General features: G+C 34.3%; 1 protein-coding gene across 1 annotated transcript in view; it reads left to right on the plus strand.

Annotated features, from left to right (window-relative positions):
* The first annotated feature begins 388 nt into the window (after positions 1-388).
* Positions 389-27,296, plus strand: part of LOC128987764 (X-linked retinitis pigmentosa GTPase regulator-like) — a 41,882-nt gene continuing 14,974 nt past the window's right edge. The window contains exons 1-10 of the mRNA XM_054408775.1: positions 389-496; positions 1,455-1,614; positions 6,705-6,830; positions 18,504-18,596; positions 19,145-19,207; positions 19,853-20,005; positions 23,293-23,445; positions 23,953-24,102; positions 24,668-24,826; positions 25,560-25,690. Coding sequence (XP_054264750.1) covers positions 1,587-1,614; positions 6,705-6,830; positions 18,504-18,596; positions 19,145-19,207; positions 19,853-20,005; positions 23,293-23,445; positions 23,953-24,102; positions 24,668-24,826; positions 25,560-25,690 — 1,056 coding nt within the window. The 5' untranslated portion in view covers positions 389-496; positions 1,455-1,586. The remainder of the gene's footprint in view (positions 497-1,454; positions 1,615-6,704; positions 6,831-18,503; positions 18,597-19,144; positions 19,208-19,852; positions 20,006-23,292; positions 23,446-23,952; positions 24,103-24,667; positions 24,827-25,559; positions 25,691-27,296) is intronic.

Raw genomic sequence — 27,296 nt, forward strand, 5'->3', positions numbered from 1 at the left:
TTTTGCATCAGTACAAAATCATCCTGTGTGACATCGGTTTCCTCCCTATCCATAGGCATTGGTTTCTTCTTTAACATATCTGAGTAAGTAGCAGTACGGTTAATATGATTTTCTGTTGCCAACGACAATTTACACTCATCATCCACTTCTTCAAGGTTGGGATCACCATTACAGTTTACATTGCCTTCTTCTTAATCACTTTCAATGACCTCTGTAGTTACGTCATTATAAATGACAGGTTCGTTCTCATTAGGCCTAGGTTTCTCAACCCTCATTTGATGGTTAGAGTTCTTTTCCCACTCACGTTTGCCACTATGTAGCCTATTTGCACTCCGTTTGGCATTTTCATTTCTTGTCTTGTGTTTATAACTATCTTCACTCAATTGAACTGAGTTTGTCATCTGCAATTTCTCAACCCTAGTCTGTGAATTGATCGTCTTAACCAAACTTTCAACATTGTCAATTCGACAATTTGTCAGATCACTATCTTTAGCGAGTTTAGTAACCATTGTCATTAATTTACTTACTGAGTCGTGTAGTGAAATATACTCATCAATGTCACCTGCATTTTTCACCAATTTATCAACTCTAACCGAACAGTCCGTGCAATACCACTTGACATGCTTGGATACCTTAGTGATGCCATTATAAATGTCCATATTAATATTTAAGCAGTTTGGATGATACCATTTGCCACAAAAACCTTCACAATATAATCCAAAACCATCTTCAGGGATAACTGATTCACAAACTGCACATGGTGCACATGACTCATCATTCTCGTTGTTATCTCCACCACTTTCGTTCTCCGTTTCTTGCACAATATTTGTTTTGTTCTCCTTTATTTTAGTCTTCCGCTTTTCAGTTTTCATTTTTAATTTGATTTCAATCGTTTTCCAATAACGCAATATCTAAAAATACTTTAAATTTGTACTTTTTCACTACCGCACAATCAGAACAATTTACTCACTCCGCCATCTTGTCTTCTCGATTCCAATAAGGTTTTATAAAACAAGGTTTTATAACACAGGTTATAAAAAAGGTTTTAAGGTTAAAAGGTTTTATAACACAAATTAATTACTATCGGCATGTGATACCTCAAGTTAATGTTATGCTGCAAATACAGTAATATCTTTAACTTGTGCGAATAAAAAGACCAGTTTGGTTCCGTTGGATACCCTGCTTCCCCGTTGCTAATGGATTTGTTTGTTTGTTTACATACATTACACCCCTTCCTCCCATCATAACCCGAGTTTGAGCAGTCAGTCAGTTCGTTCTAAGTTCAGTCAGTTGGTGTTGGTGTTGTTTTTTATTCAAATTCAAGTTTATCTTCGATAAGTGACTCTCCGTGTTATTGTTATAGTGAACTCGTGAGATACATAATAGGTACCACATTATTTGTGATTGTGGTTTATTTTATTTGTAGCCTGCAAACTCTGCTATAGATATTTTAGTTAGGATCCTGCTGACTGAGTTTAGTCATATCTTTACTCAACTCGATGCTATTTTGAAGTCAGAAGAATGCCTACACTACTTTATAAAAACTCTTTTCTTCTTTTTAAAAACTAGCTTTCGAACCACTAAAAATGACTGAAGAGGAAAAAGAAATCCCAGGTTAGTATTAATTGCCTTCCTTTTTATTTTTCGTGTATAATTTGTATTCAATTATTGGTATGTTAGGTACCGGTATATATTTAATTATTAATAAAATATAGTGTAGGTAAGTGGCGAAACTTTGATATCTGCCTCTACTTGATTATCGAGCTACAATTACAGTAGGCCTATCCATTCAATCGATAGGCTAACACCAAACTTCCCAGATTAAACCAATTGAATGAAAACATTCTATAATAAGTTTAACTTATTGATGGTAATTCACAATGTGATAGAGTTGGATATCAAAGTTTTGCCGAGTAAGTAAATGTTTGTTGGATTAAGTTTAGATTAACATTTTTGGCCTGGTCAACGTTTGTTTAGCATCGATTCAAATATGAGGAGCAGGATTGTCTTTAAGTTTTAAGCACTGAGAGGTTAATATATTTAACTTTACTGTTGCGTGTGGGTGTGATGCACCAAAAATGTTATGAAAGGTTACAAAAATAACTAGGTAACATGAACACAATTGTTGAATTCACAATGAAAACTGTTTAGGCCCTGATAAGTTAAATGGACCGTAACTTATAATTTCGATAACAAATTAACTAGATCTATAGTTAGCCTAAATACGATTACAGTAAGTACTATTTCAAACTATACTACATGGTGTAATACGTGGAGGCGGGGCCTGCCTCGTACGTCCTATGGAATTAAAATTATTGATATGGCCAGACATAAGTTAAGTTAATACTTTGTAACTTTGAAATGGCGACCATACGAATGTAGGTATTTTATGCTAGGTAAGTATGAATGGAGATGAGTGTAGGACGAGTGGCGCGATCTTGTAGTCTTGTTAGTGACTAAGGCCATAGACTAACCAACACAAGTAGGCTTCTCATCACATTATAAATTTTAAAGCTCGTTTTTTGTGTCTAGTTCATGTAGGTACAGTGACACTGGGCGCTAGTGTTAACAAATTTTTAGGGTTGGTTGATATTTTAGGGTTTATTTCTTGATTTGTGCTTTACTATTCGGTTAACTAGGGGACAAGTTATTGTTTAAGATTAAATATCGTAACTTAGTAGAAACCGAACCACATTTTTGCCTTGTAATTAACAAATTGGTCTAAATCCTTAAATAGAGTTACCTTAATCTAGAATTGGTCTAAGTAATTACCAGGATAGTAGGTACCTACTGCGGGTAGTTGTAGTACTCACTAGTGCGGATGTTAATCCACACCAGGGAGTATTGCATCCACAGTTTGTGACCTCCTAGTAGCTGGACAAAGCCACCATCCCAGTCTGGAGCTATAGAGAAGAAGGCTTATTGATATTGAAGTTAAATAAGTAGGCTGAATTAGTGTTGATTCTGTATGATTATTAGGGTAAGTAGGCCTAATTTAATTCATTCCATGTATTTTTTTTTTTTGTTGTCACTAAGTTATTTCAGTGGGGATTTCAACTATTTTTAGCAAATTACCCCTATAGGCAATAAGCTATACCCCTATTACCCTAGGTAGGTATCGTAGTAGGCCCTGGACCCGGGACCGATTTTCATTTTGTTTTGAGGTTCCCAGAGTCCAAAAAATCTCATATATATATGTGTGTGTCCGGTAGCGGGATAACCAGAGCAAAAATCATCCGATTTCGATGAAATTTTGTACAAACGTGTAAGCCTACGTTTATTAGAACGAGTTCACAAATCAGCACACTCGGACTATGGGAATCGGGTTTTATAGAGTAAAAATTGGTTTTTCAAAATTGTTTACCATAAATACATAAAATTTCACAATAAAACAATTTTGTAGAGCTTTAACAGAAATAATGTTGTCCAATATTGAACCGTTGATGTATGCCTAACAATTATGGAGGTAATGTAAACATTAAAATTTCCTTTGTTATTCATATCTATATATCTAATTCCGTAAGCCCAAAATTTTACAATGAAATTGTGAGCGAACCGGAGGGCGTAGAAAGCTGGGAGGGGTCTCATTTTAAAGGTCTGGGCATGAAATTTTGGGGAAAATTATTCATTTTTCTTAATTATGCACCAAAAGGTTGTGACAGAATAAAATAATTCACATTTAAATAACATGGGAATCTAGGTCATGTTTGCTTTGTTTACATTAAAACATGTGGTTTAACTTTATTTAAAGCATATGGTAATATGTAATATGCACTGTAATATGTATACTAACCCTTAAGAGAGGTTGAACCTACCAATTGACTATATTAATTTAATTGCACGATCTGGAATGCCACCACACAAATTAGTTTTAAAAGTTGGTTCAATAGTGATGCTCATTAGAAATATGAAGCTAGGGTCTGGATTAGTTAATGGAGTACGATTGGTTGTGTTAGGTATTACTGGAAAAAGTGTAAAGTTAGTAGTAATTACTGGAGTAGGCAAAGGAAACGTATTTTCCATGCCAAAAATAATACTAATATCCACAGATCCTAATATGCCGTTTAAGTTTACAAGGAAAATTTTCACAAAAATTGGCATTTATTTGAAAAATTTATCTCCATGTATTTTATCTAAGTGAATTTGTCTATATTCAAAGAAATGTATATACATTTAATTAATAGTCATGAAGATTATCATTGAAAATTATCCTTAGTTGTATTATGATTAGAAAGTTTATACTATAAACACACCGCATGAAAAATCCTTTGTAATTTTTATTTTTAACAGAGCAGACCTCAAAATGCATTATGCAGGTATGTAATAACTATTATACATATTATAATATACAATAATGTTAAACGATAATCAAGGTAGGGTAACCCATGGGACTAATAATTTGTACAAAATAATTACTACAATATATACATAGGGGCTACTGCCCCTACAAGCCACTAGTCTATATATCTAATTCTGTAAGCCCAAAATTTTACAATGAAATTGTGAGTGAACGGGAGGCCGTAGAAAGCTGGGAGAGGTCTCATTTTAAAGGTCTCGGCATGAAATTTTGGGGAAAAATATTCATTTTTCTTAAATATGCACGAAAACGTTGTTGCGGAATAAAATAATTCACATTTAAATAGCATTAGAATCTAGGTAATGTCTGCTTTGTTTACTTTAAAACATGTGGTTTAACGGATATGATAATATGTACTGTAATAATACGTATACTATTATAGAGCTGAAATAGATAATCTATCTATATATCTAATTCCGTAAGCCCAAAATTTTACAATGAAATTGTGAGCGAACGGGAGGCCGTAGAAAGCTAAGAGAGGTCTCATTTTAATGGTCTGGGCATGAAGTTTTGGGGAAAATTATTCATTTTTCTTAATTATGCACCAAAAGGTTGTTACGTAATAAAATAATTTACATTTAAATAGCATGGGAGTCCAGGTCATGTCTGCTTTGTTTACTTAAAAACATGTGGTTTAACTTTATTTAAAGCATATGGTAATATGTAATATGCCCTGTAATATGTATACTAACCCTTAAGAGAGGTTGAACATACCGGTACCAATTGACTATATAAATTTAATTTCACGATCTGGAATGCCACCACACAAATTAGTTTTAAAAGTTGGTTCAATAGTGATGCTCATTAGAAATATGAAGCTAGGGTCTGGATTAGTTAATGGAGTACGATTGGTTGTGTTAGGTATTACTAGAAAAAGTGTAAAGTTAGTAGTAATTACTGGAGTAGGCAAAGGAAACAAATTTTCCATGTCAAAAATAAAACTTATATCCACAGATCCTAATATGCCGTTTAAGTTTACAAGGGAAATTTTCACAAAAATTGGCATTTATTTGAAAAATTTATCTCCACGTATTTTATCTAAGTGAATTTGTCTATATTCAAAGAAATTTATAAACATTTTATTAATAGTCATGAAGATTATTATTGAAAATTGTCCTGAGTTGTATTATGATTAGAAAGTTTATATTATAAACACACCGCATGAAAAATCCTTTGTAATTTTTATTTAGAGCAGACCTCAAAATGCATTAGGCAGGTATGTAATAACTATTATACATATTATAATATAAAATAATGTTAAACGATAATCAAGGTAGGGTAACCCATGGGACTAATAATTTGTACAAAATAGTTACTACAATATATATATAGGGGCTATTATTGCCCCTACAAGCCACTAGTGCATAATAAATAAACTGTTGTAGTTTGATTGTTTATAGATATATTTTAATCAAATTTGACAATTTTGTTTGTTTTACACCAAAAGATATCATCATTCTAATAAAAAAAAAACACCTCATTAGGCCTACCTTCTCTGTAGCAGCTAACCTATTTAACCTAAGTAGGTAATACCTACTCATGAAAAATAATGATTAAAATATTAAATAAATCTCACAATTTAAAAGGAATTTTTTAGTGGAAGTCCAGCCAGGTAAATGGAAATTCGCTTAGTCTGCAGGTTTGCTGCTGTGAGGTATTTGTATAGCTGTAATAACTGTTTTGTGTCATTAAACTTGTCAGTTTAAACTAGTTTTGGTTTTTTCAACTACTGAGACTTACACACATCTTACTGTTTTAAAAATTGTATTTGGCGTTGTCTAAGTTATTGCATTTGTGAGAACATTTACAAACTAAAGATTCCGGAATGTGTTTCCCACATTGAAATAAAAAAAGAGATCAGCCTTTTAACATGTAACAGTCAGTAGTCATTATAGTAGAGTCCCGCAAACTCGGCACTCGATAACCCGGCAGTCTGGATAACTCGGCCATCACCTGGCTCAGATAATTAGTGATTTTTTGAGTCTGAGTTAATCATGGACTCAAGCCAGCTTAAGCCAAATTATTCACAACTGGTACTAAGGATTTGTTGTACTATATCTGATGACTTTATACTGACTTGTAATATAAATATAAATAAAAAAGGCGGTTAGAAAGCTTAAAAACTGTATTGTTCTTATTTTTAACCCTAGTTCCCGATAACCCGGCATTTCACAAACTCTGCACCCTTCCAGTCCACATTACGCCGAGTTTGCGGGACTCTACTGTATTGTGATTCAAAATTACACTTCACAATCATTTCCAAGGACTTTAAGTTGCCAGTTTAATACAGTATTTTGATTGTCACAGTATCTCTATGTCAGTTACTAAGACTATGTAATATTTTCAGCAAGTGGAGCTGTGTTTACTTTCGGCAGAAGTCGATTCGCCGACAATATACCAAGTCATTTTTTCATCAAGAACGACCCGATTGTTGACGTAGACTGTGGGGATGAGCATACAGCAGTTGTGTGTCGTAAGTGATACGAAAAGAGTTTAATTATCTTACTAAGTTAATAGTCAATGCTAATATTAAATGTGAAAATTTGGATGTACAGAAAACTACTGGACTGCTTGGGATGAAATTTTGCAGAAATTTAGCCAATATATCGCAGGATTGACATAGGCTCTATTTTATTTTGAAACTCTCCTAGACGTCCCTCCTCTGGCCAAATTTACCATGTTATTGAATTATAAATAGTATATATTAGGACAAATTAGGTGTTTAAACGTTTAAAGTGTTTATATTTTGTTTACATTGTGAAAATTTGTTATATTATAAGAGGAATGTTTCAAAAGGAAAGGTACTTCAAATTTTTTAAGTAGACTTTTAACCCACTGGCGCCGACTTACGAGCGTTACTCGTACGGCCGCTGCAGGCCCGGCGGCCGACTTACGAGTGCCGCTCGCGTCACCGCTAGGCAGCGCCATTAGTTATTTAGTTATTATTATTTTTTGCCCTTTTAGCGAATTTCCCTATAGGGAAGTAGCTATTACCGTAGGTCTCATGGTAAGACTTAGGCCCGGGACCGATTTACTTTTTCATTTTGATGTCCCCAGAGGCCAAAAACAACATTCGTTCAAATTTTTATATATGTATATATATATAGATATATATACACGGCCGCGCCCGGGAAGCCAGTCACATAAAATATACACTGGAAGTCAGTCAGTTGCACCCCCCAATATATTTCAAGACTATGATATATATATAATATATGTTGGTAAATATCTTAAGCCTAGACATATCTGAACGTATATATCTCTTTTTTTCTTAAAAATACTAAAATATAATTACGTAAAAAATGCTATGCTAATGCAGTCACCACCGCATTTGCATGGGAAAGCCAGTCACGTAAAATTTGTGCTGCTAAGCCAGTCACTATATATTTTACCGCATACCACTGGAATCCAGTCACTGAAAATCTACCCGGGTATCCCGTCACTTCAGTCACTTTCACCCCTGCCCTTCTACTTTGTGATATTTATTTGTTCTACAAGCTTGAAAATCCGCACCTCAAACAAATGGATTATGCTTCAGGCATTGAGCACTCTCATAACCCATCTTTCGCACTTCATTTTAATTAGTTGTCTTCCAGATTACTTAACAATTACTATTCTACAGATTAAATACCTAAATGTCAATGTAATCTTTGGTCGTCTTAATAGTCGTCCTGGCAACTGTGGATACAAATATGTACCGTACTAATTCGCAAGCGTAAGGTGGGAAGTTATTCCTTTATAGTCGCACAATTAGGCCTATTGTTGAGTCCTTGGAGGCAAGCGGCCATCTTGGATGATTTCAAAAAGCTGCAAAATTTACCGTCCAAAAATATTTTTCAAACACCAAAGTGTTTATAATTTAAATAGCTAGTATACTGTGGGATTAGAAATGTTCTTTGTAGTTTTGAATTATTCTCCAAGGGAGTCCATAAAATAAGTTAACGGTCACGGTCATCTTGGAAAAAGGCCAACTAATACGAAAACAATATCCTGTGTTGCGCGGGCCGTAGCACACAAATAGTTTTCCCGCCTCAAACAATCAAAGGCGTGTGGAACAAGGCAAAATTCTTGTCTCTTTTGTGGCGAGAGGTAGGGGCGAGCCTAACGGGTTCCATTGATGGGCTACCCGGCTACCGACCGACCTGGGGTAGCGACTAGCGAGCCAGTGGATGGTTAAAGGTTCTGCCGGTTATTTCCATCTTATTGCTGGTTCTCGAGCTTTTTGAGCTCGTTGTACAGTGAAATATTACTTCCCTATTTTATATAGCCACAATCAAAGCAATTTTTACAAGAAAGAATGAAGATATAGACTCAGTGATGTGTGGTTACTTAATTAAATCATGTTCCTTGATTGTTTACCCTTTTGTAAGAACCAATAATCAATCAACTTATATTTCTTTATTTTTCGATTTATTATCTATATCAATTCAAGAGGTAGCCCTGTACCTGGTTAACAAATATACCGATTACATTTAACGTGTTTTCTTTGAGTTACGCCCCATGGGATTCCAAAGTTTCACAATGTTACTTGAATGTTATAGATTTGGAGCTTATGAAATTTGGAGGTTATGAACTGCTCTGTTTATTTAATATTTAAACGTTGGAGTTTGTGAAACTTGGACATTGTGAACTAGTGATTATTTGAATGTTATAGTTTTGGAGCTTATGAAATTTGGACATTATGAAACGCGCTGTTCATTTAATATTTTAAGCGTTGGAGTTTGTGAAATTTGGAGTTTATGAAACGCTCCCGTTTTGTCTGTACATTGCTCAGAATCATCAACTTTTAGATTATTTTTACGTTTTAAACATTCAAGAATCCGAAAAAAGTTTCATCTCAATTCCGTTATTATCTCAATCATCAATTATTATCTCAATTCCGTTGTTGTCTATCTTCCGTCTGTCACGGTCCAAAGGCCATTTTACGCGGCCTTCTCCTGAAAACGAGAGTACCTATCAAGATCCTCGAATCATTTTAATGTATCCACTGAATTGGCGAAAGTGTCTTTAGCTATTAAAATATGGCCTCGCTACTTTGTAAAAAAAACTTACGGACGTTTAAAACCCAATTTTGTGCGATTTTTGTCAAGTTTTCTCACAATGTTTATCACATAATCATCATATGAAATAGCGAACAGCTGTTCGGATCAAGATTATTTTTCTCTAGCTGTCACTGATATGTTTACTTTGAATATTGTTTACAAATACCGCAATCATTTCAGATCAAGTTTCAAAAGCAAATCCAAACCAAGTTGGATTAAAACCGTTTTTCCTTACATGACGGATTTAATTAATCGCAAGTGCAATAATGTGTAGGGTAACCGTAAATGAAAATAGAGCTTCTTTGTGTATAGAATTTCTATCGAGTTTTGGGTTTATAACCGGGGAAAAGACTTTGACTCAGTGTTCTATATGCCTGGGAAACTTACATTTTTTACATAAGCGTTACCAATAGCTTACATATAAGGTTTCAACTCGTTGACGGCACTTCAATGGTGGTTGTGTAAAGTGTTTAGAGACAACTACAGTGGGTGATTGTTACGGATTATGCTCAAATCGTATTTCTAATGTGTCTTCTCAACGCTATGTGCTGCTCGCTGGACCATACGTCCAACAGACCAATTATCAATCTCTTGGGTTCGTAGGCTTAAACAATTATTCATAAGTTGGTAGCGGATATAACTCAGTGTTCCGTACGGACAGGCCAAGAGCACCTTTGATAGTGAAATTTCCAACCTGAATGTTTAATGGCGAGGTTGAGGTATAGTATTTTAACTATATATCGTTTGGTTAGTTAGGTAAGGTTAACCTAACCTAACTAACCAAACGATATATGGAATTAAACAATCGAATAATCAATATTACTAATTTAGTTGTTTGTGCCAACAGATATGGAAGTGTACCCCTCATAGATCTATTACGCATTTTTTTTTACTTGAAACTGTCAGATACTGTATTTGTTTGTATATAATAGTTTGGCTAGCATATCTGAAAATATGCAAACCAATAGTTTTTCTTTATTTAGGAAGGTTTCAACTGACCACTAGAGGATCCCCGTGCGGAGAACGGGCACACAATAGTAATTAATATTTAATTAATACATCTTATCTTACTAATATTATAAATGTGAAAGTTTGTATGTTTGTTTGTTTGTTTGTTTGAAGTTCAATCACGCATTAACTACTGGCACAAAAGATATACTGTTTTTAATTTATAAATAATTTGTCATATTGTGCGAATCTTGGTGATTTCAATTTGGTGATTTGCTTTTTTCTGCTGTTTAGGTGCAGTGGTAGAACATTATTATGGATATGGTAGATGTTTTATACTATATTATACCGTAAATTAAAGAAACGACACGACGAGTGTCGTTGTCAATAATGTCGTCTGATTCTGACTGATGTCAGATGTTACACTGAATCGGTCACAGGGATAATAATTAGTTGTAACCTACCACTAGCTTACCTAACTAAGTTTGAGTGTTGCTATTTGCAGTGTGGGATGATTGCACTGGACAGTTTAGCTATCTATTTCAGAAAAATAAAGTTTAAAATAAATCAAATTCTAGGATCTGTTCTTAAGTTGTGGCCGTTTTGAGATGGATGCTTTCACAGTTCAGTTTAGCCTAGCCTGAACAACTGGATTAGTAGCTTGACTTAGTGGTTCATCCATGTTTAGTTTATAAACACTAATCAATGCCTAATCAAGATTATAGGTGCCTTATTCTAGGCCTACTCTGTTTTAAAACTAATATACATAGGCATAAGCTTTATTTTTTGTATTAAATACTGGGTGCATCATTAAGGTAACTCCGTTAGGTTGCTTTTTATAAATAAATAATTTCATAAATCACTGATACCCTATATCATCTAAGTGTGCTCAGTACATAATGACACTCTCTCAAAAAAGTACTAATCCTAACCCAAAAAAATATAGATAGGTAGCTTTAGGCCTACAGAGGATGAGTGTTTATATTTATATCACTTATATTTATATATCTGTGGTTAGGTTTTGGTTATGTTTGCCAGATGGCTATAAGCTTAGGACTAGATATCAAATAAACTCCCAATTAACTTATAGTGCAGCCTAGCCCTAATTTGTCAGTGTCAATGAAATAGTGCAATATCAAGGACAACCAAACTTGGATATACAACCATGTTTATACCTAAGGTTCCTTTTTGGTACTCACCAACAAGGATCAACCGTAATTATTTTCAGTCAGAAAGTGTCCTGAGTTTCCAGAAAAATGTAACTTATTACATTTTAAAAATTGAGGGTAAATTAAACGTTTCGGTTCTGGTTTTGGAGCGAGTCCAAGTTCTTGCAGTGACTAATACTTCAAAGGAAGGAAGGTGGGAAGATTTTTCATACTACTAATAGCCTTCTTTGAATTCAGCGTGAAAAATACTGGGTAATTTCTATAGTTTCGGCCATTTTGGGGAACCAAACAAATTTTTAAAAACTCTTCTATCTCATCATTTCAGTACACTATGATATTATTATTTGAATAGAAGTTAAATGTCAAGAAAAAAAAATACCGCAAATTATTATTTTTGGGATAGCATTACATTGACCAAGGAATACTCTCAAAGTGTAAAGTTTCCCGAACAAAGCTCGGTCCCCAGCTACTTGTCAAACAAAGCAATAATGTACGTTATTTCATAAAATTTGTACCTGAGAAATGTACAAATGGAAAATGCATTTCTCGTAAGTGTAAGCGAATCTTAAAATGATAGAATTTGTAATGATACGATCTTAAAACGAGCAATTCAGTATTCTTATTCAATACACCAAACACCCGCCACTGGATCAAAATATGCCCGCACGGCGCAATCCGGCACGGTGGGAAGCCCCTCTCGTACAATTTAAATTACGTACATAAGCCAAAAATAAAAAAATATGATTTAGAACATTTCGCTTTTTGTATACAAAATCCACTGTTTTTAAACTAACCTGACCAAAAAATTAAATAAAGTAGTAGCCGACAAAAAAAGTTCCGTGGAAATTTGCTATGTCACGTTTCATAAAACATGAAAAATAATCGACTTTATTTGAATATTTAAAATGAAAAGTACCGGGGGACCGAGCCGTAGCTCAGTATGTATATTTCGATTGTAAAAGCAATATAAAGGAAACTCGTGTTTTCTGTATAACTAATTTCGGCTTTTATTGTTTAAGTTTCAGTGGAATTTTAATTTACTATGATGTAACTTTAAATGGACAATGCAAAACATTAATTTATTTTAATCTTACACATTTCTGTTATTGTAAATAAATCATAGAAATTTAAAAAAATAAAAGTAGTATTTTTTTAAATACGTTCCTAATGAATGAATTAATATGCGATCACAGGTTAATACAGTAGCAATCAACTACACAGCATTAAAACAGCACAGTGTATGTAAGGGGTGTGATTTATTTCTTGGTACTAAATTAAGTCATTCTTCAAGTATAAGTAAAACTTCAGCATGGGCCTACTCTCTAACGTACTATCATATGATTGATTAGCTGAAGGCAGATAAGTCCGATTCAAGCTTATATTGCTTACTATAAAGATTGTTGTAATACAATTAACTTTAACTAGTGGTCGTCCAGTGGTCGAAAACTCGACCAAAAATATGTAATGTACAGGTTTCAAATGATTTAGGCCTAAAACTTTTTTTCCCCGTGTGAGTAACTAAGGACTTCTGGATAATTTAAATATGATATTTATATGTTTCTTACTCAGGAACAATGCCGTTCCGGGACACTATATAAATGGACGTTAACGTGATTATAAATTTGCATTTTACATAGTCAAAATACAATAGGTATTGCGCAACCGTGATATGTTAAGTCATTAACCTTGGTTTACTAATAAAAACTACACCGTATGCTTACTCAAATAAAACAAAACTTGCTTACTGTACAGTAGTAAATCACGTAAAGAACAAAACAAAATGAAAATGTAGACTAGAAGACTACTGATACCGTAGTCATCCTAGGCTACTACTACATGATGTTTCAGAACAGAAGTATGGGGATAAAAATATTAAATAACTCATAAAACACCATAAAATCATAGTACTGTACTTAAGTCTTTCTGGTAATAATAACAATGATAAAAATAAGATAAAGATAAAAATGATGTAAAACACCTCTTATTATTTCTCTTTGTTCTATTCTTTCATTGGTTTCTCTACATCCACAAGTTGTCATGGTTACTAATCACCCAACGACCCAACCACAAAATATTGTAGTGTTGTGACAGCAGACAGAAGCAGACGATTGTCAGTATGTCAGTGTCAGTGCAAGATTGTCAGTCTGTAGGTGCGAGCGTATAGGTTGACCTTGACGATACTGATCGATATTTCTCCGTTTTGCTTCCATCTTATTTTTGTTAAATGAACTGTAATATTTCAATAATTGGGAACCTACTGCACATAAAAATTACCGTAAATAGTAAAATATATCGTTCATATCGAAACATTAGACTGAAAAACACAGTTAATAAAACATTTTCTTGGGATTTGTGAGGTTATATAATATATAGGCATCATGATGATGCGACTCCAGTTAAGCGAGGTTCTACTGTATTTGCAAGTTAAAGTTACAAATAGATAACCCATTATGGTTTGTATTCAATGACCGATGTATTATACAAAATAAATTATAACTTTTTTTTATATTAATCAGCAGCATTTATTACAGCTTGCAGCACTTATTGGTATATATAAATATCCCAGTTACTATTAGTAAAAAAAAAAATAAAACACAAAATTGTGTGGCCATTCAATTTTTATAAACACAGTGTTAAACATTTGACTCTGCAGAATACCGGATGGTAAAGAGTGTTTGGTTTCAATAAAATAAAATAAAAAATAGTTTGACCTGCTTTACTATTTATTTTGAAAAATAATAGATAGGAAACCATAAGGATAGGTATGGGATTGAACTGAAATAATTGCAGGAAAACTTAAATCGTAAAGTCCACAATCTGTACATTGTTAGAGAGAGAGCGAGAGAGAGAGAGAGAGAAAGAGAGAGAGAGAGAGAGAGAGAGAGATTTGATAAGGAATCTGAAAAGTAAACAAATAATCGTTTCTGGCGTTCGTTATATTGTATCCCCCTCCCCCCACCGTATTTGCACTCGTGACCACTTTTTGTTGCTTCCTTATCATTCACCCGTCCCAAAATATAATTCCTGTAATAGTTTGTTTGTAAAATTGAAATTATTATAAAAATATTTTATCTTTCGAGTGTAGTTTCATGGTTATTCTTATCAGATAGAATAATATCGTTGTCATATGTAATAGTTACTCCTTCGCGTTACGCAATTGCGTAAAAAACAGTTCCAGTATCTCGGACAAGATTCACGTATATTTCTCGAGATAAAGAAAATCCGTATAGTTCCCGGTCCGTGGAAACACTGTAAATACTAGGATAAAAAATATTGTATAAAGGAGAAGTTGACTCAAATTTCAACTGAAGGTAAAAAAATCAAAATAACTTAAAATATCAGATGATGAACGGGTAGGATCAAGATTCAACCAATTATAATTAATTAATATTCGACGATCCTTATTAGAGGTGCATCATATTTATTTGGAGTATGAACATGTTTAAACATTAACACGTAGTTAATCACTATCCCAACACAAATAGTAACAAGGAGTAAACGAAGGTTACAGACCGCTGGGTTTTACCGCTACAAAGTAGGGTAGGGTGCCGTACTGGCTACACTACTCCACGATAGAACACACGATGAGACAGTCTCCGCATTGGTATTGCAGTTACGCTTATCGACACAGGCAGCAGCACCGGTTTGCTGTTTTCATACGTATAAAATGCACGGGAAGCCATACCTGACTGGCTTATGGGAGAGCTGACTGGCTTTCGGGCGGGTGACTGCCACACCGAGTAAATTACCAGCGCACTGACTGCCAAACCGGGTGGGCACAAAAGTATATATATATATATATATATAGATTTATATATATATGTGTCCGTGAACACGATAACTTGAGTAATTTTTATCCGATTTTGATGAAATTTGGTTTGAAGGTGTAAGGCGGGATAAACTTGAATGAGTTCGCGATCCAGCATGATCGGACCATGGGAACAGGATTTTATGGGGGGTTTTATGGGGTAAAAATTGGTTTTTCTCACTTTTGACCCTCAAAACACAAAATTTTCCAATTTTTCTCTAAACTTTCTTAAAGAGCTTAAAAAAACAAACAATTCAGTATATCAAAGTGTTTTTGTACGGTTATTGGTTACGGAGAAAACTAAAAAAAAATTCAATTTAAAATTCCCATGTTATTCTTATGGAGAATATTGTAAAATGTTGTAGTTTGCTTGTTTATGTATATCTTTTGATCAAACTTGGCAAATATATTCATTTTATACTAAGCAATAATTATTTTACTTAAAACACACACTTTATTAGTTTCCTTGTAGCAGCAAACCTAGGTACTCGTTAAACCAAATGTTATTTAAATAGATCAATTGAAAATCAATTCAGCCAAATGGAAATTCGCTTAGACGGCAGGTTTGCTGCGGCGGGGGTATTTGTTTCTTTTTACTATTATAATGTTTATAAATATCTTGCTTCTTGAATTGCGTATTTACTCATTTATTTTAGCGAATTAACAAACAGTTTTGTGTTGCCATGGAAACCACATATCACCAAAAATCAGCTGCGTTAAGGTAAATAAACAATTTAAAAAAAATGTTTTTACTTATAAAAGTACACAACTTTTAATTTTTCTACGTAGGGAATCGATTCAACTTTATAATAGTAGTGTTATTTGGTGTCTGGATTAATCTTGGAATTTGTATATCAAGATTACTTTCAAAATATTGTTTTTAAAATTTTTATTTTTATAATCTTTATATATATATTTTTTTTAGTTTAGAACTTTGACCATCCAATTACCACTTTTCTGTAGACAATTTTACTGTGAACAAAATGGTGAAAGATTTATTAATTTATTACCTAAGGTTTTCTTTCTATAGCAGTTAGAGTAAAAGTCTACAAATTCGGTAAAATTAATTGCCGCCAGAGGGTGCTGCAAGTAGCGCATTAATTCCTTCCCCAATGGGTAACCAAAACTATTTTTCAAATGAGACTATATATAATAGTGAGATCATGTATCAGAAAAATAACGAACAAGACGAAGTAGGTAGATGGAAAGACCATGTAGCTTAGTGTTTGTGGGTTATGAAAACATTAATCTTTGATGGTTGTTGTCAATATTTGCTGTCCACGCCTTCCTTCGTCAATCAATAGACTCTACAACTCTTGCTGACCAGCGACCAGGCCACAATTTCTTGGTTACCATGTGTTATACTAGTAAATTAATGGTGAATATTTTTTTCACAAATATTAAAATGAAGCCAGAATAGCTGTCAGAATAAACATGCCTATTCAAGGTTTACAATAAACTTCTAAAACTATAATTACAATACTCATTATTTATAAAACTAACTCAGACACATCATTAAAATCATCTATACAATCATTTTTATCAATTGGAGAAGTACAGACTTCCCTATCAAAAACTTCCTTTCCGTTTTTCCCCAATATTGAGGTAGGTAGATTTTCAAATGAAGGAAGTCTGTGGATGGCTATTGCAAAGCTATATACTATACTTCGCTCACAGTATTTAGGCGGTTTGAGGGAAAGTTCTCCCACAATTTTTTTCTGCTTTATGTTGCAGCTTATTGATTTTTTGACAAATCTCAGCACTCAGCTGTTGAACTGTTTTGATGGCAGGAACAAGACATGGAGAGGGTAGACCTAAAACCACCTAGAAATATTTGTGAACGGAGTTTGGTTGTATGAAATTACAGGAATAAAAGATCACTGCCAACTTATTTTACAGAAATAGTTTTTCCACCTAAAGCCACCTAAATATTTGTGAACGGAGTTTGGTTGTATGAAATTACAGGAATAAAAGATCACTGCCAACTTATTTTACAGAAATAGTTTTTCCACCTAAAGCCACCTAAATATTTGTGAACGGAGTTTGGTTGTATGAAATTACAGGAATAAAAGATCACTGCCAACTTATTTTACAGAAATAGTTTTTGAAATGAGGGAAATTATTGTATGCAGTAAAGTGTCAGCATTGCATGTCTAGCTCTGGCTATTGATTTAGATCGGGCTGATAACTGTATTGCATAATTGTGCTTCCCCAAGAAATACACTCTCTATGAATACATTTTATGGAAATTAAACATTGAGTCAGATTGAGATAAACAAATTGCATTAACACCTTCTATATTGTTTTTTTACTAGTACATGTATTTAATTATGTTATGGTTCAATTTTTAAAATGTTAAGTAAATTAGCTGTAAACTGTGTTCAAAATACAGTTGACATATTTTCCAGCGGTATTTTCGTTCATTAGGTATTGGCATTGCTGTATGGTATTAATTCAAAACAGAAAAATACTGTTTTTAATTGCAACAATAAGCACAGATATACTGCCAAACTTGCTCATTTCTAAAAAAATGTATTGTAAATATCAAAATAATATTTTGAAATTGAATTTGAATATTGGTTGGATCTGTAAAAGAAGTTGCACATGTAAATGGAATGGACCTTTATATTTTTTCCTGCAGTTTTCAGTATTTTATCTGTTTATTTTTGCATAAAGTGGAAAACCTGATAGAGTAATTAAAACCCATATTTACCATAAACAAAGCCTGAGTATAGAGAACATTTATGATTTTTGTTAAACATTGATTTTTGGCGAGTTTAAATCAATATGTTTTTAAAAAATCTATGTAAAATCATTGACCAGGGTGTCACCCTGTATATAGTCAATGGTAAAATGTAAAGTTTTTTATATTTTTGTCTATAACATAAATATTTGTAAAAGTGTTAATGGTTGTATAACTTTTGGTTTTATTATTAAGTGGGTCACTATTTCTTGAATTTACATCTAGTTACATTATTTTTTGTTGTTTTAACTATCAAATCCTGTCTGGCTTGTTTTCGTTAATTATAGTGGCTGCATGAAAAATAGTCACAAGTCAAATTGTTGACTTAACAGTGTTACCGCAAAATTTATTGCAGTACTCAGCACAATTCAGCGGTTGCATGTTGTATCTGTTGTTATGTATTATTCATAAGCGGTTGGTGTCTGATTGGTTGCAGAGAACGGCAGAGTGTTTGTGTTTGGGAGTAATGAGTGGGGACAACTTGGTCTCGGACACAAGTCTGTCGTCGCAAAACCCAGCTGTATTAAGAGTAAGTTTTATTATGTCTCAGCCAGTGGTGTATTGGGGTGGGAACGTGTGGGAAATTTTCCCAAAGAACTTGTGTATATTGGTAAGCAACCTGTATTTTTCCTCAACAATGGTGGGTGTTTCTGCACTAGAGAAATTTCACGACTGCACCACTGCCTCAGGCAAATATACATATCTAGTTATAGTATTAATAGAGCCATTTTTGTGAAACTTAGATTTTTCCGTTATTTTAAGGACTTGAAGACAAATGCCATAAAAAATCAAAATGAAAAACACCTTGACCATAGATTAGTATCCGCACATACCAAATTGGAAATTGGATCATAGGTATAGTTTGTAGCTCTGTACACATTGATTCAATCACACACACAGAAACCATGAAAACCATTTTCTTTAGGGTTCTGGGGGACCCAAAATGAATATTACCCCGCTAAACTCGAAAAATCTTTGCCAATATTACTGGACTATGTGTATTGTATTGGGGAAGAAAATTAAAACACTAAATGTGCTGATCACTTAAAAAATGTATAAACTTGTATGATTTTGCAGGTTTGAAACCTGAGCAGGCGACTCACGTGGCTTGCGGGAGAGCTCATACACTTATTAGCACAGGTAAACTTTAATTTGTGTGACTATTGATTCTAATGTCTTGAATATTATTGCAAATCCAACATATATTTAATGCATAGTAAATATCATGCAAGTGCTCACGGAATCTAGTAATTAGTTGTGTAATTTATTTACATTGTACGTTTATTAATGATTTTGATAAATAGCTTTTTATTTGTACGAGTACTTTCTATACAAGTGAGGGAAGCTGAAGGATTTATTTTTTACACTGGCAGACCGTGCTTGGTTTCAAATAGAGATTGACTTCTTAACAGTGTGGAGATCTGTGGGTTCTGTTAGTCTAATATTGATACTAATTTAGACAATTCATATCACACTAAGTTTTTGAGAACAGGCTCTTCCTTGCTCGTCACAAGTGCTCAACATACTAGAGCTGAAAACGTACGATTGTCCCATAAGCAAGTTTCCTCCTTAGTTCTTTGTGTTTGGATCAAAAACATCTCTCTTTCTTCCTCAATTGGTTGAAAATTTGCTGCCAATGACGGTGAAATAACCTTATTGGTGTATTTAGTGTAACATGTTTGTCTCTCCTGTGCGATATGAATTCTTTCTTACACAGGGTAGCACGCTATCCCTAAACAATTTTCAAGAAGTTTTTCCATCTTTTTATGGGTATTCTGTTGGCAGCGTCGGGCAAGTTGTTTGTCTGCGGCAGTAACAGTGACGGACAGCTGGGAGTGGGAGATACAACAGACAGAGATGTTCCCACTGTGATAGACGGAGTTGAAGGCACAATAGAACAACTTTCAGCTGGCTGCCTGCATTCTGCTGTGCTAAACAGTGAGTTATCAAAACTTTGTGGAAATTGAAATTCTTACTGAAATAATAATAGTGTTGCCAAACATCTTTTTGACATGTTAGTATGGAAATTTGTCATAAATATTATGTGCTGTAGTTGAATTTTTGCGAGGTTAGCAGCCTGGTTTGCTAGTCCTCGTGGGCTTGAGAAGCCTGTATGTCGGTTGTACTAAGCAAAGCAAAGGGTGACAGTTTAGTACAAAAATTACGAATTTTGAGAAGTAAACTGAAACGCAATGCTATGACATCGTGCCTTGGTTTTACAATCAGTTGCACCACCAACTGAGCCACTGACTTAACCAGTCTTAATGATAGAAGAATTTCAGGGTGGCTAGTGACCTGGAAAACCTAGAAATGTCAGGGAATATTAAAATCTGGAAAAGTCAGGGAATTTTGTCATAAGTCAGGGAAAATTGTAAAATGTTAAACATAATTTTAATAATTGTTATGAAAGGTCGAGAGTATGTGTGCCGTCTGGGTGAAAACTAAGAAATAACTCTCTACAAATAAATTTTGTGTTTTTTGTACAAATTAAATTTTATTATAAACTGTGCATCATCTTAACTCAGTTTAATTTTATTAAGGTAAGTTGCAAAGTTTGAATATTAGCTAGCCTGTATCTATAGATTTTATGTAAGTTTTTCATGTAAACAAACATAAGATATTCTTCAGATAAAGATTAGTCCTTTTGAAGAATTAGTTAGGTAGTATTAAGATTGTAATTTTGAATTTGTCGATCAGGGAAAGTTAAAAAAAATCATGGAATTGTCAGGGAAAAGTCAGGGAATTTTTCAATGTGATTTCACTAGCCACCCTGAATTTTATTGGAATTTACTGGCACAATTGAATTTTAGATAGTGTAGATCAATGTGCATGGACCAGTTGTAGAACATGCTTGGGTCAAAAATAGTACGTCATTGAGTAAGCCGCTCAGAGATTGAGCTATTATCGAAACTTAGTTTTTTTGCTGCAAATATCCCAAAATCCCGTTTTGATCCCGCATATAGTCAAAAGTCCCGTTTATGGGGTAACAAATATTGCATATGGAAAAACTACCTTCTACATCTCTTGGATAAGTGATATAGGCCCCGTTAAGATGATTAGGAAATCAAACATGGGTTAAAAGAGTAAACAGTTGTACAAACAAGTTTTACACATTTTACTGTGAGACCAATACGATGTTCCTACTGAAGAAGTTAAATGTTAGTGGTCTTTGCTCTTCAGAGTTACTTTAAATTGTTAAGCATCTCTCGATAACTGGACTCATTGTTATAGTGTTCCTTCTTTCTCAAGCATATTTGGCCACAAAAGAAGAAGAAATAATCATTTCAACATGTCACTTTCACATATTAATTAATCAAAAAGGGAATAATTTGATTATTTAACATTCTGAAACTGTTGTACCATATTGGCTTTTCTTTCTAAATGTTTTGAATTGTATTACCAGACCTCATACATACATTAACTTAATATACATTTGATGGAAAACAAACTTAGTTAATTATCCATTTATCTTAACTAATAAATAAAAGAGCATGAATGTCTGGACTATCTTAGTCATGCAATGCAATATTAAAGAGTATAGACCAATATTTGTTTAAAAGGGTCAACTTTCCTCTAACATTAGGGTCACTATGTCATATGAAAACTTTATAAGTTTGCTGACGGATTCTTCTTTACCTTGGGTTGATGACTTGTGGTTGGTTACTGGTACTCATCAATATTGAGTTACGGGTTTACAATAAACCAAATATATAACTTTTCAATTTATTTGGCCATAATATAGATAATTTTATTCGATTTCATCAAAGATTTGATTTTTTATGAAGTATTTAAAAATTTTTATGTAAATTTATGAAGTACAGTAGACCCCCTCTTAACCGACCTTGCATAAACCGATAATCGGATTGTCCGTTCTCCATCGTAAAATATTACAGTTTGTTTTAACCGACCTTGTTTTGAGAACAGTTCAGTTTAACCGCTGCTTTCTAGGAATCTTGGCATTTCCGCTCTCGCACTCGGCGATGGGAACCATACGCTTATCTCCACAGGATGTGACTAAGAATAAGTTATTTAGCACTCATAGCAAAAAATTATGTTTCTGAAAACAGCTGCTGTTTTTGTAATATAATCTAGAATTATCTTATCGCTAGAGTAAACTTACAACGCAACTTGTAGGGTGGTCATGGGAGGGGATTATTGATCCCAAGGTCAAGATATTTTTTGTGACTCAAGCTTCTAGTAAAAAGCTGTAAACAAACATCCTGTCTCGTAACAAAATGGTTGCTAGTATATTTAATTTCGACAAAATGTTCTGTACTATATTACGATAGATTTCGGAAGCATCAATTAATATTACAGTAATAAAGTTATCAAAACAAGAATTTGTATTGACTCTTGCCTACAACTATAATTTATTCCACTGAAACTATTTGACCGTGTTTTGTGTTTATTTGTGATTTTTCTATCAATACGAAAAAAGGAGATTAGCATAGTTTATTTTATATATTATGAAAGTACGACTTCAAAATAATGATTGTATAATTCCAAATGAATAGCACTTCATTTTGTTATGTTTTTGTTTTTAGGGAATGCACGTTTTAACCAACCTTTTGAGTTATCCGATCTAGGTCTGGTCCCATTAGGGTCGGTTAATAGGGGTCTTCTGTAGTATTTTCAGGTGTTAAGGGATTGTTGAAGGTACATTTTGTTGTCTATTAAATTTTAGGATTCAAAGGCCGATATAAGTTATTGGATACAAGTAAAATAACCAATCCTTAACTTACTGTTAATGGGAACAGGTAACCTTTGTCTATTTTAAGTTCTACACAAATTTGTCGCCAGTTTTTAAATAAAATTGGACGTAGTAGAACTGAGCTATCAACAGATTGCGCTGATGTAAATTTCTGATTACTATTCTTATGCACCATTATCCCCGTTTTAACCAAATCAAATTGATAGGATGGACTATTCTAAGCTATAGCATCTTATGTTCCATTAACTATTTCAGTAACAAAAAATAAGGTAGAAAATGGAGGTGCAAGTTAACAAAACCTTCACCGATTAGTTTTCACTGTTTTCAGTAAAAATGTTGACATGACATTTCCCAAATATTTTGTCCTGCTGGTTATTGAAGTAAACTAATTTCAACACTAAACATATTCATAAGTGATGGGGGTTTTTCAAACCAAAATGTATCCTATTAAAAAAAAATGTGTCAAAGGTCGCTTAGTATCACTTGCGTATTAACTTTTGTCTTTTCCCGACAGGCAAAGGTGAAGTGTTTGTCTGGGGAAGTAACTCTGACGGTCAACTTGGACTAGGAGAAGACGTGAAGTCCGTCCTGACACCGACGAGGCTTCATCTCAAGGACAGTGTCGCCAAAATATCCTGCGGATATTACCACACGGTTCTGTTGACAGGTAATTTTTTTTTTCCTAAAGGCTGTTAATTGAAGTATTACAAAGGCAAAGTCCCTTATATATTTCCTGAATAAAATCATGATTGGAGAATGGTAGGTAAGAGAATATACACAACCTGAAAAAGTGACTCTTTTGAAAAAACGAGTAACTGGGGCTGGAGAAGGTCCTATAAGATTAACTGGAATCAGAAAGCAGGTGTACTTGATAAAGATCTTGTTGGTTGGAGTGAATTTCATTCCTAGTACCTTTAGATTATAGTATGAGTTTAGATATAGTAGTTTGCTCAGTGGGGTATCTAAACAACACTGGTTTTACCAAGGGGAGCGAGCTGGTCTAGCAGACCGCAAGCCTTCAATCCCTGAGGATCTGGGTTCAAATCTCACCAATCACCAATGGATTTTGTCTAATTATGCTGTGGCCCTCTAGACCTAGCCTAATGAGTAAAACTGTTCCAGGCGACTCTGGTGTAGAATATGAAGGGACATAAACAGATGGGATTTTTTTCAGAGGAAGGCCAAGTGTACGTGTGCGGTGAAGGTGAGGGAGGCAAGTTAGGCTTAGGAGTTACAGAGAGTGTCCGTGTACCTACGGTGGTTTCTCTTGATGCTTGGCCTATATCCATCACCGCTGGGGGAAACCATACATTTGTGGTTGCAGGTAACTGCTCTTTTTTCTTATCTTCTATAGCACTTGAGAATAAACTTCTCATCTAAACTCAAACATTGGTTTTTTATAACAAAAAATATGGCCATTTATGTCCTTTAAGCCAAATAAAAACATACAGTTGCTGAGTTTGTTTAAAAAGAAGGTATTGTTCGTCCATAATATTTGGTTATAAACATTTTCAAAAGCTCCAAACATAGTAGTACGTCTTAAGTTTTATAGAAGAAAAATGTATTAACTGCTCTACTTTCTTGATGTGGTATGAACAAGAACGTAACCTTTAAAGATTTTCAAAACTCTTGTGTCAGAATGTCTCAAATACAATGCCTTCTATTCCATTGGAATATATTAGCTATGATATGTCAATCTGGTATTGAATATACTTTTGTATAAAAACTGCCCTTTTTGGTGTTTTTCACAATAAAAGAATAATAATTTAACTTGTTTTTTCTTTCCCATAAAGCCTACTGCTAATTAGAAACCACCACCCAAATTGCCCCCAAGTTTGATTTAAATTTTTGTTTAAGTTTTTCTCTAATTTGACTGTTGTATCATCCAGTTGATGGCAAAGTGTACGGATGGGGTAGCAACCTAAGTGGTCAACTGGGGCTGTCGACCAATCAGAGTGAAGTGAACGTTCCGACACTCATAGACTCTCTGGCTGACAAAGTGATCAAGGAAGTAGCCTGCGGGGAGAGCCACACTGCTTTTGTCACTGGTAATCTACTGGTACTATAAGTTACAGTGAGTTTAGAGGTCAAGGGAAAATAAATGTTTAAATTGTCTAATCATTATTGCGGACATATTTGATAATGATTAGTGAATAAACAGTATCAGCAAACTGTCACATATTTCCTCCCATCAGCTTGTCATAAACCCTTATAGGGTGAGCGGTGGGAGTAACTATGATATTTTATGGGTGGAATATTACAATTTATGTAATTTATTTATTGTCAATTTATTGAGGCTTTTTTATCATGAAATTATGTTTTTTTGTTTAGGGTTCACTCAAAAGATTCAGATTCATGAATAAAGGTCATATCATGTTAGAACAGACATGCAGTAGACTACTTTTTATAGCACTCCTAGGGACCAAGGGCAGTCCTGATAGCAGTTTTCCGGTTGAACCGACGTCCTTTAAATCAAGAAACCCAAAGGATTCACTTAAATTTGGGTGGTAAGCACTGTATTTAGTCACGTGATCACTGGTTTCAAATTTCCCACGAGAAAAGTAGTTTCAGTACCGCCCACTGCCTGTTCATCCAGTCCGGATAAACTGATGTGGGGATGAAAATTATTCGTTTAGTTTAGAGAGGTGTCACTTCTGCCGAGAGTTATCTGGCTATACCGATGCCCAGATAAGAGGGAGTCTACTGTAGGCCTAAAGTCATTGAAATCTGAATTTTGGAAATCTGAACACCAGCTAAACTGTAATGTTATTCCTGTGACAGAGCTTGGTGAGTTGTTCACTTGTGGGGAGACGAGACATGGCAAATTGGGTTGTGAGAACCCAGGGTCTGACCCCAACTGTGTGAGTGAGCCGACCAGAGTCTCACGGTTCAAACCCTTCACGGTAACAAAGGTCAGTGAGGAAGTGTGTTATATCTACACATTTTACAGTATGCCCAACATTTGTTTTTACAATATTTGTCCATTTATGTTCTGAAATTTTAACTTTTAATAAACATTTTTGAAAATTTCTGTTTCCTGACACTTGTACAAAAGAGTATCATGTTAAAAATTTTACATTTTTTTCTGTAAAAATTACTTCTTCAAGTTATTGCCTGATTTGTTTACAGTAGTGCATTGATTGCAGTTTTGACACCTAGGCCCCCTTCACACTGGGCCACCATGGTAGTGACACCGGTGGCAACACCATGGTGGCTACGTTACATTAGCATTGATTTAAATGGGACATCTTCACACTGAGCGTTTGTGGCGCGGCCGCGCGACCAGAAATGCGGTGGCTCGGGGTTGCGATTTTCAAAGACACCAGTCTGGTGGTGCCACCACGTCGCACCATGGTTTCTTATAGGACTATTCACATTGGAGCGACTGGCAGCGCCACCCGTCACTAGCAGCGGGCATTACTCAGTCTACTAGTGGAGTGCTAAACGTGCAGATCATGAATATCGGTACGGATAAAGTAGATACGGAGCGTTTCATATCTATATAAATAAAATTACAGTTTTGTCTGTACATTGCTTAGAATCATGCATTTTTTGGTTATTTTTACGTTTCATAGCCTAAGAAAGCCGAAACGAGTCTTATCTCAATTTCTGTCTGTATGTCTGTCTGTTTGTCCATTCTGTGACTGCGTCTGTAACGCCAAAATGTCATTTTACGCGGCCTACTCCTAGAAAACTAGAGTACCGATCAAGGTTCTAATAATTTTTCTGTATTTACTGGATTGGTGAGAGTGTGTTTAAGTGAGATTAAAAACGTTGTGCCTTACTTATCAGCTTTAATTAATCGCAAGTGCAACGATTGTTCTTGAGTTTTGATAACCGGGGAAAATACCATGAATCAGTGTTGTATTAGTGCAAGGAAACTTACATTTTTTTAATCATCGTCACCAATACCGTACCTTACCAATACCTTACAAAGGTTTCCACTCATTGACGGCGCTTCAAGGACAGTTGTGTTAAGTGCAAAGTAAAAAATCACAACTGCAGTCAGTGGGTGATCGTGGATGTTGCTGCGATCTTGGAAGATCTTTCTGATTTCGCTGTGATCGTACCGTAACAGAGGTTTAACTTAATAGATGTAGCTAAACTCGCTTTTCCAATGTGTCACTTTTGGTTTCTACTTACTTAGGCCTAAATTTCGACAATGATATCGGTACTTTTCCTACTTAGGAAATAAAACTACAAACGTACAAAACCCCAGATTTGTGCGTTATTCTTCACATTTCCTCCAAATATTTGCTAGATACATGTACCGATTATTGTTTAGAGATTACGTAATCTTTTAAATAAGAAACCTTTGTTTGGATAAAGGCGGTTTCTTCAAACTGTCATTAATATGTTAACATTAAAAGCTGCTTACAAATAATGCTATTAATGGGAAATAACTTTGATTTTCGAAAACAAAAAAAAATTAAACCAAAGGAGATTAATAACTTCGGTACTGCGCCACATCAAGTGAAAGTTTTTTTTTAGCAAACCATAGTGATTTTTCAAAGCTTT

This window comes from Macrosteles quadrilineatus, unplaced genomic scaffold, assembly GCF_028750875.1.
Source record: "Macrosteles quadrilineatus isolate MER2022 unplaced genomic scaffold, UCM_ALF_1.0 Scaffold_2__2_contigs__length_208266976, whole genome shotgun sequence".
Classification (NCBI taxonomy): domain Eukaryota; kingdom Metazoa; phylum Arthropoda; class Insecta; order Hemiptera; family Cicadellidae; genus Macrosteles; species Macrosteles quadrilineatus.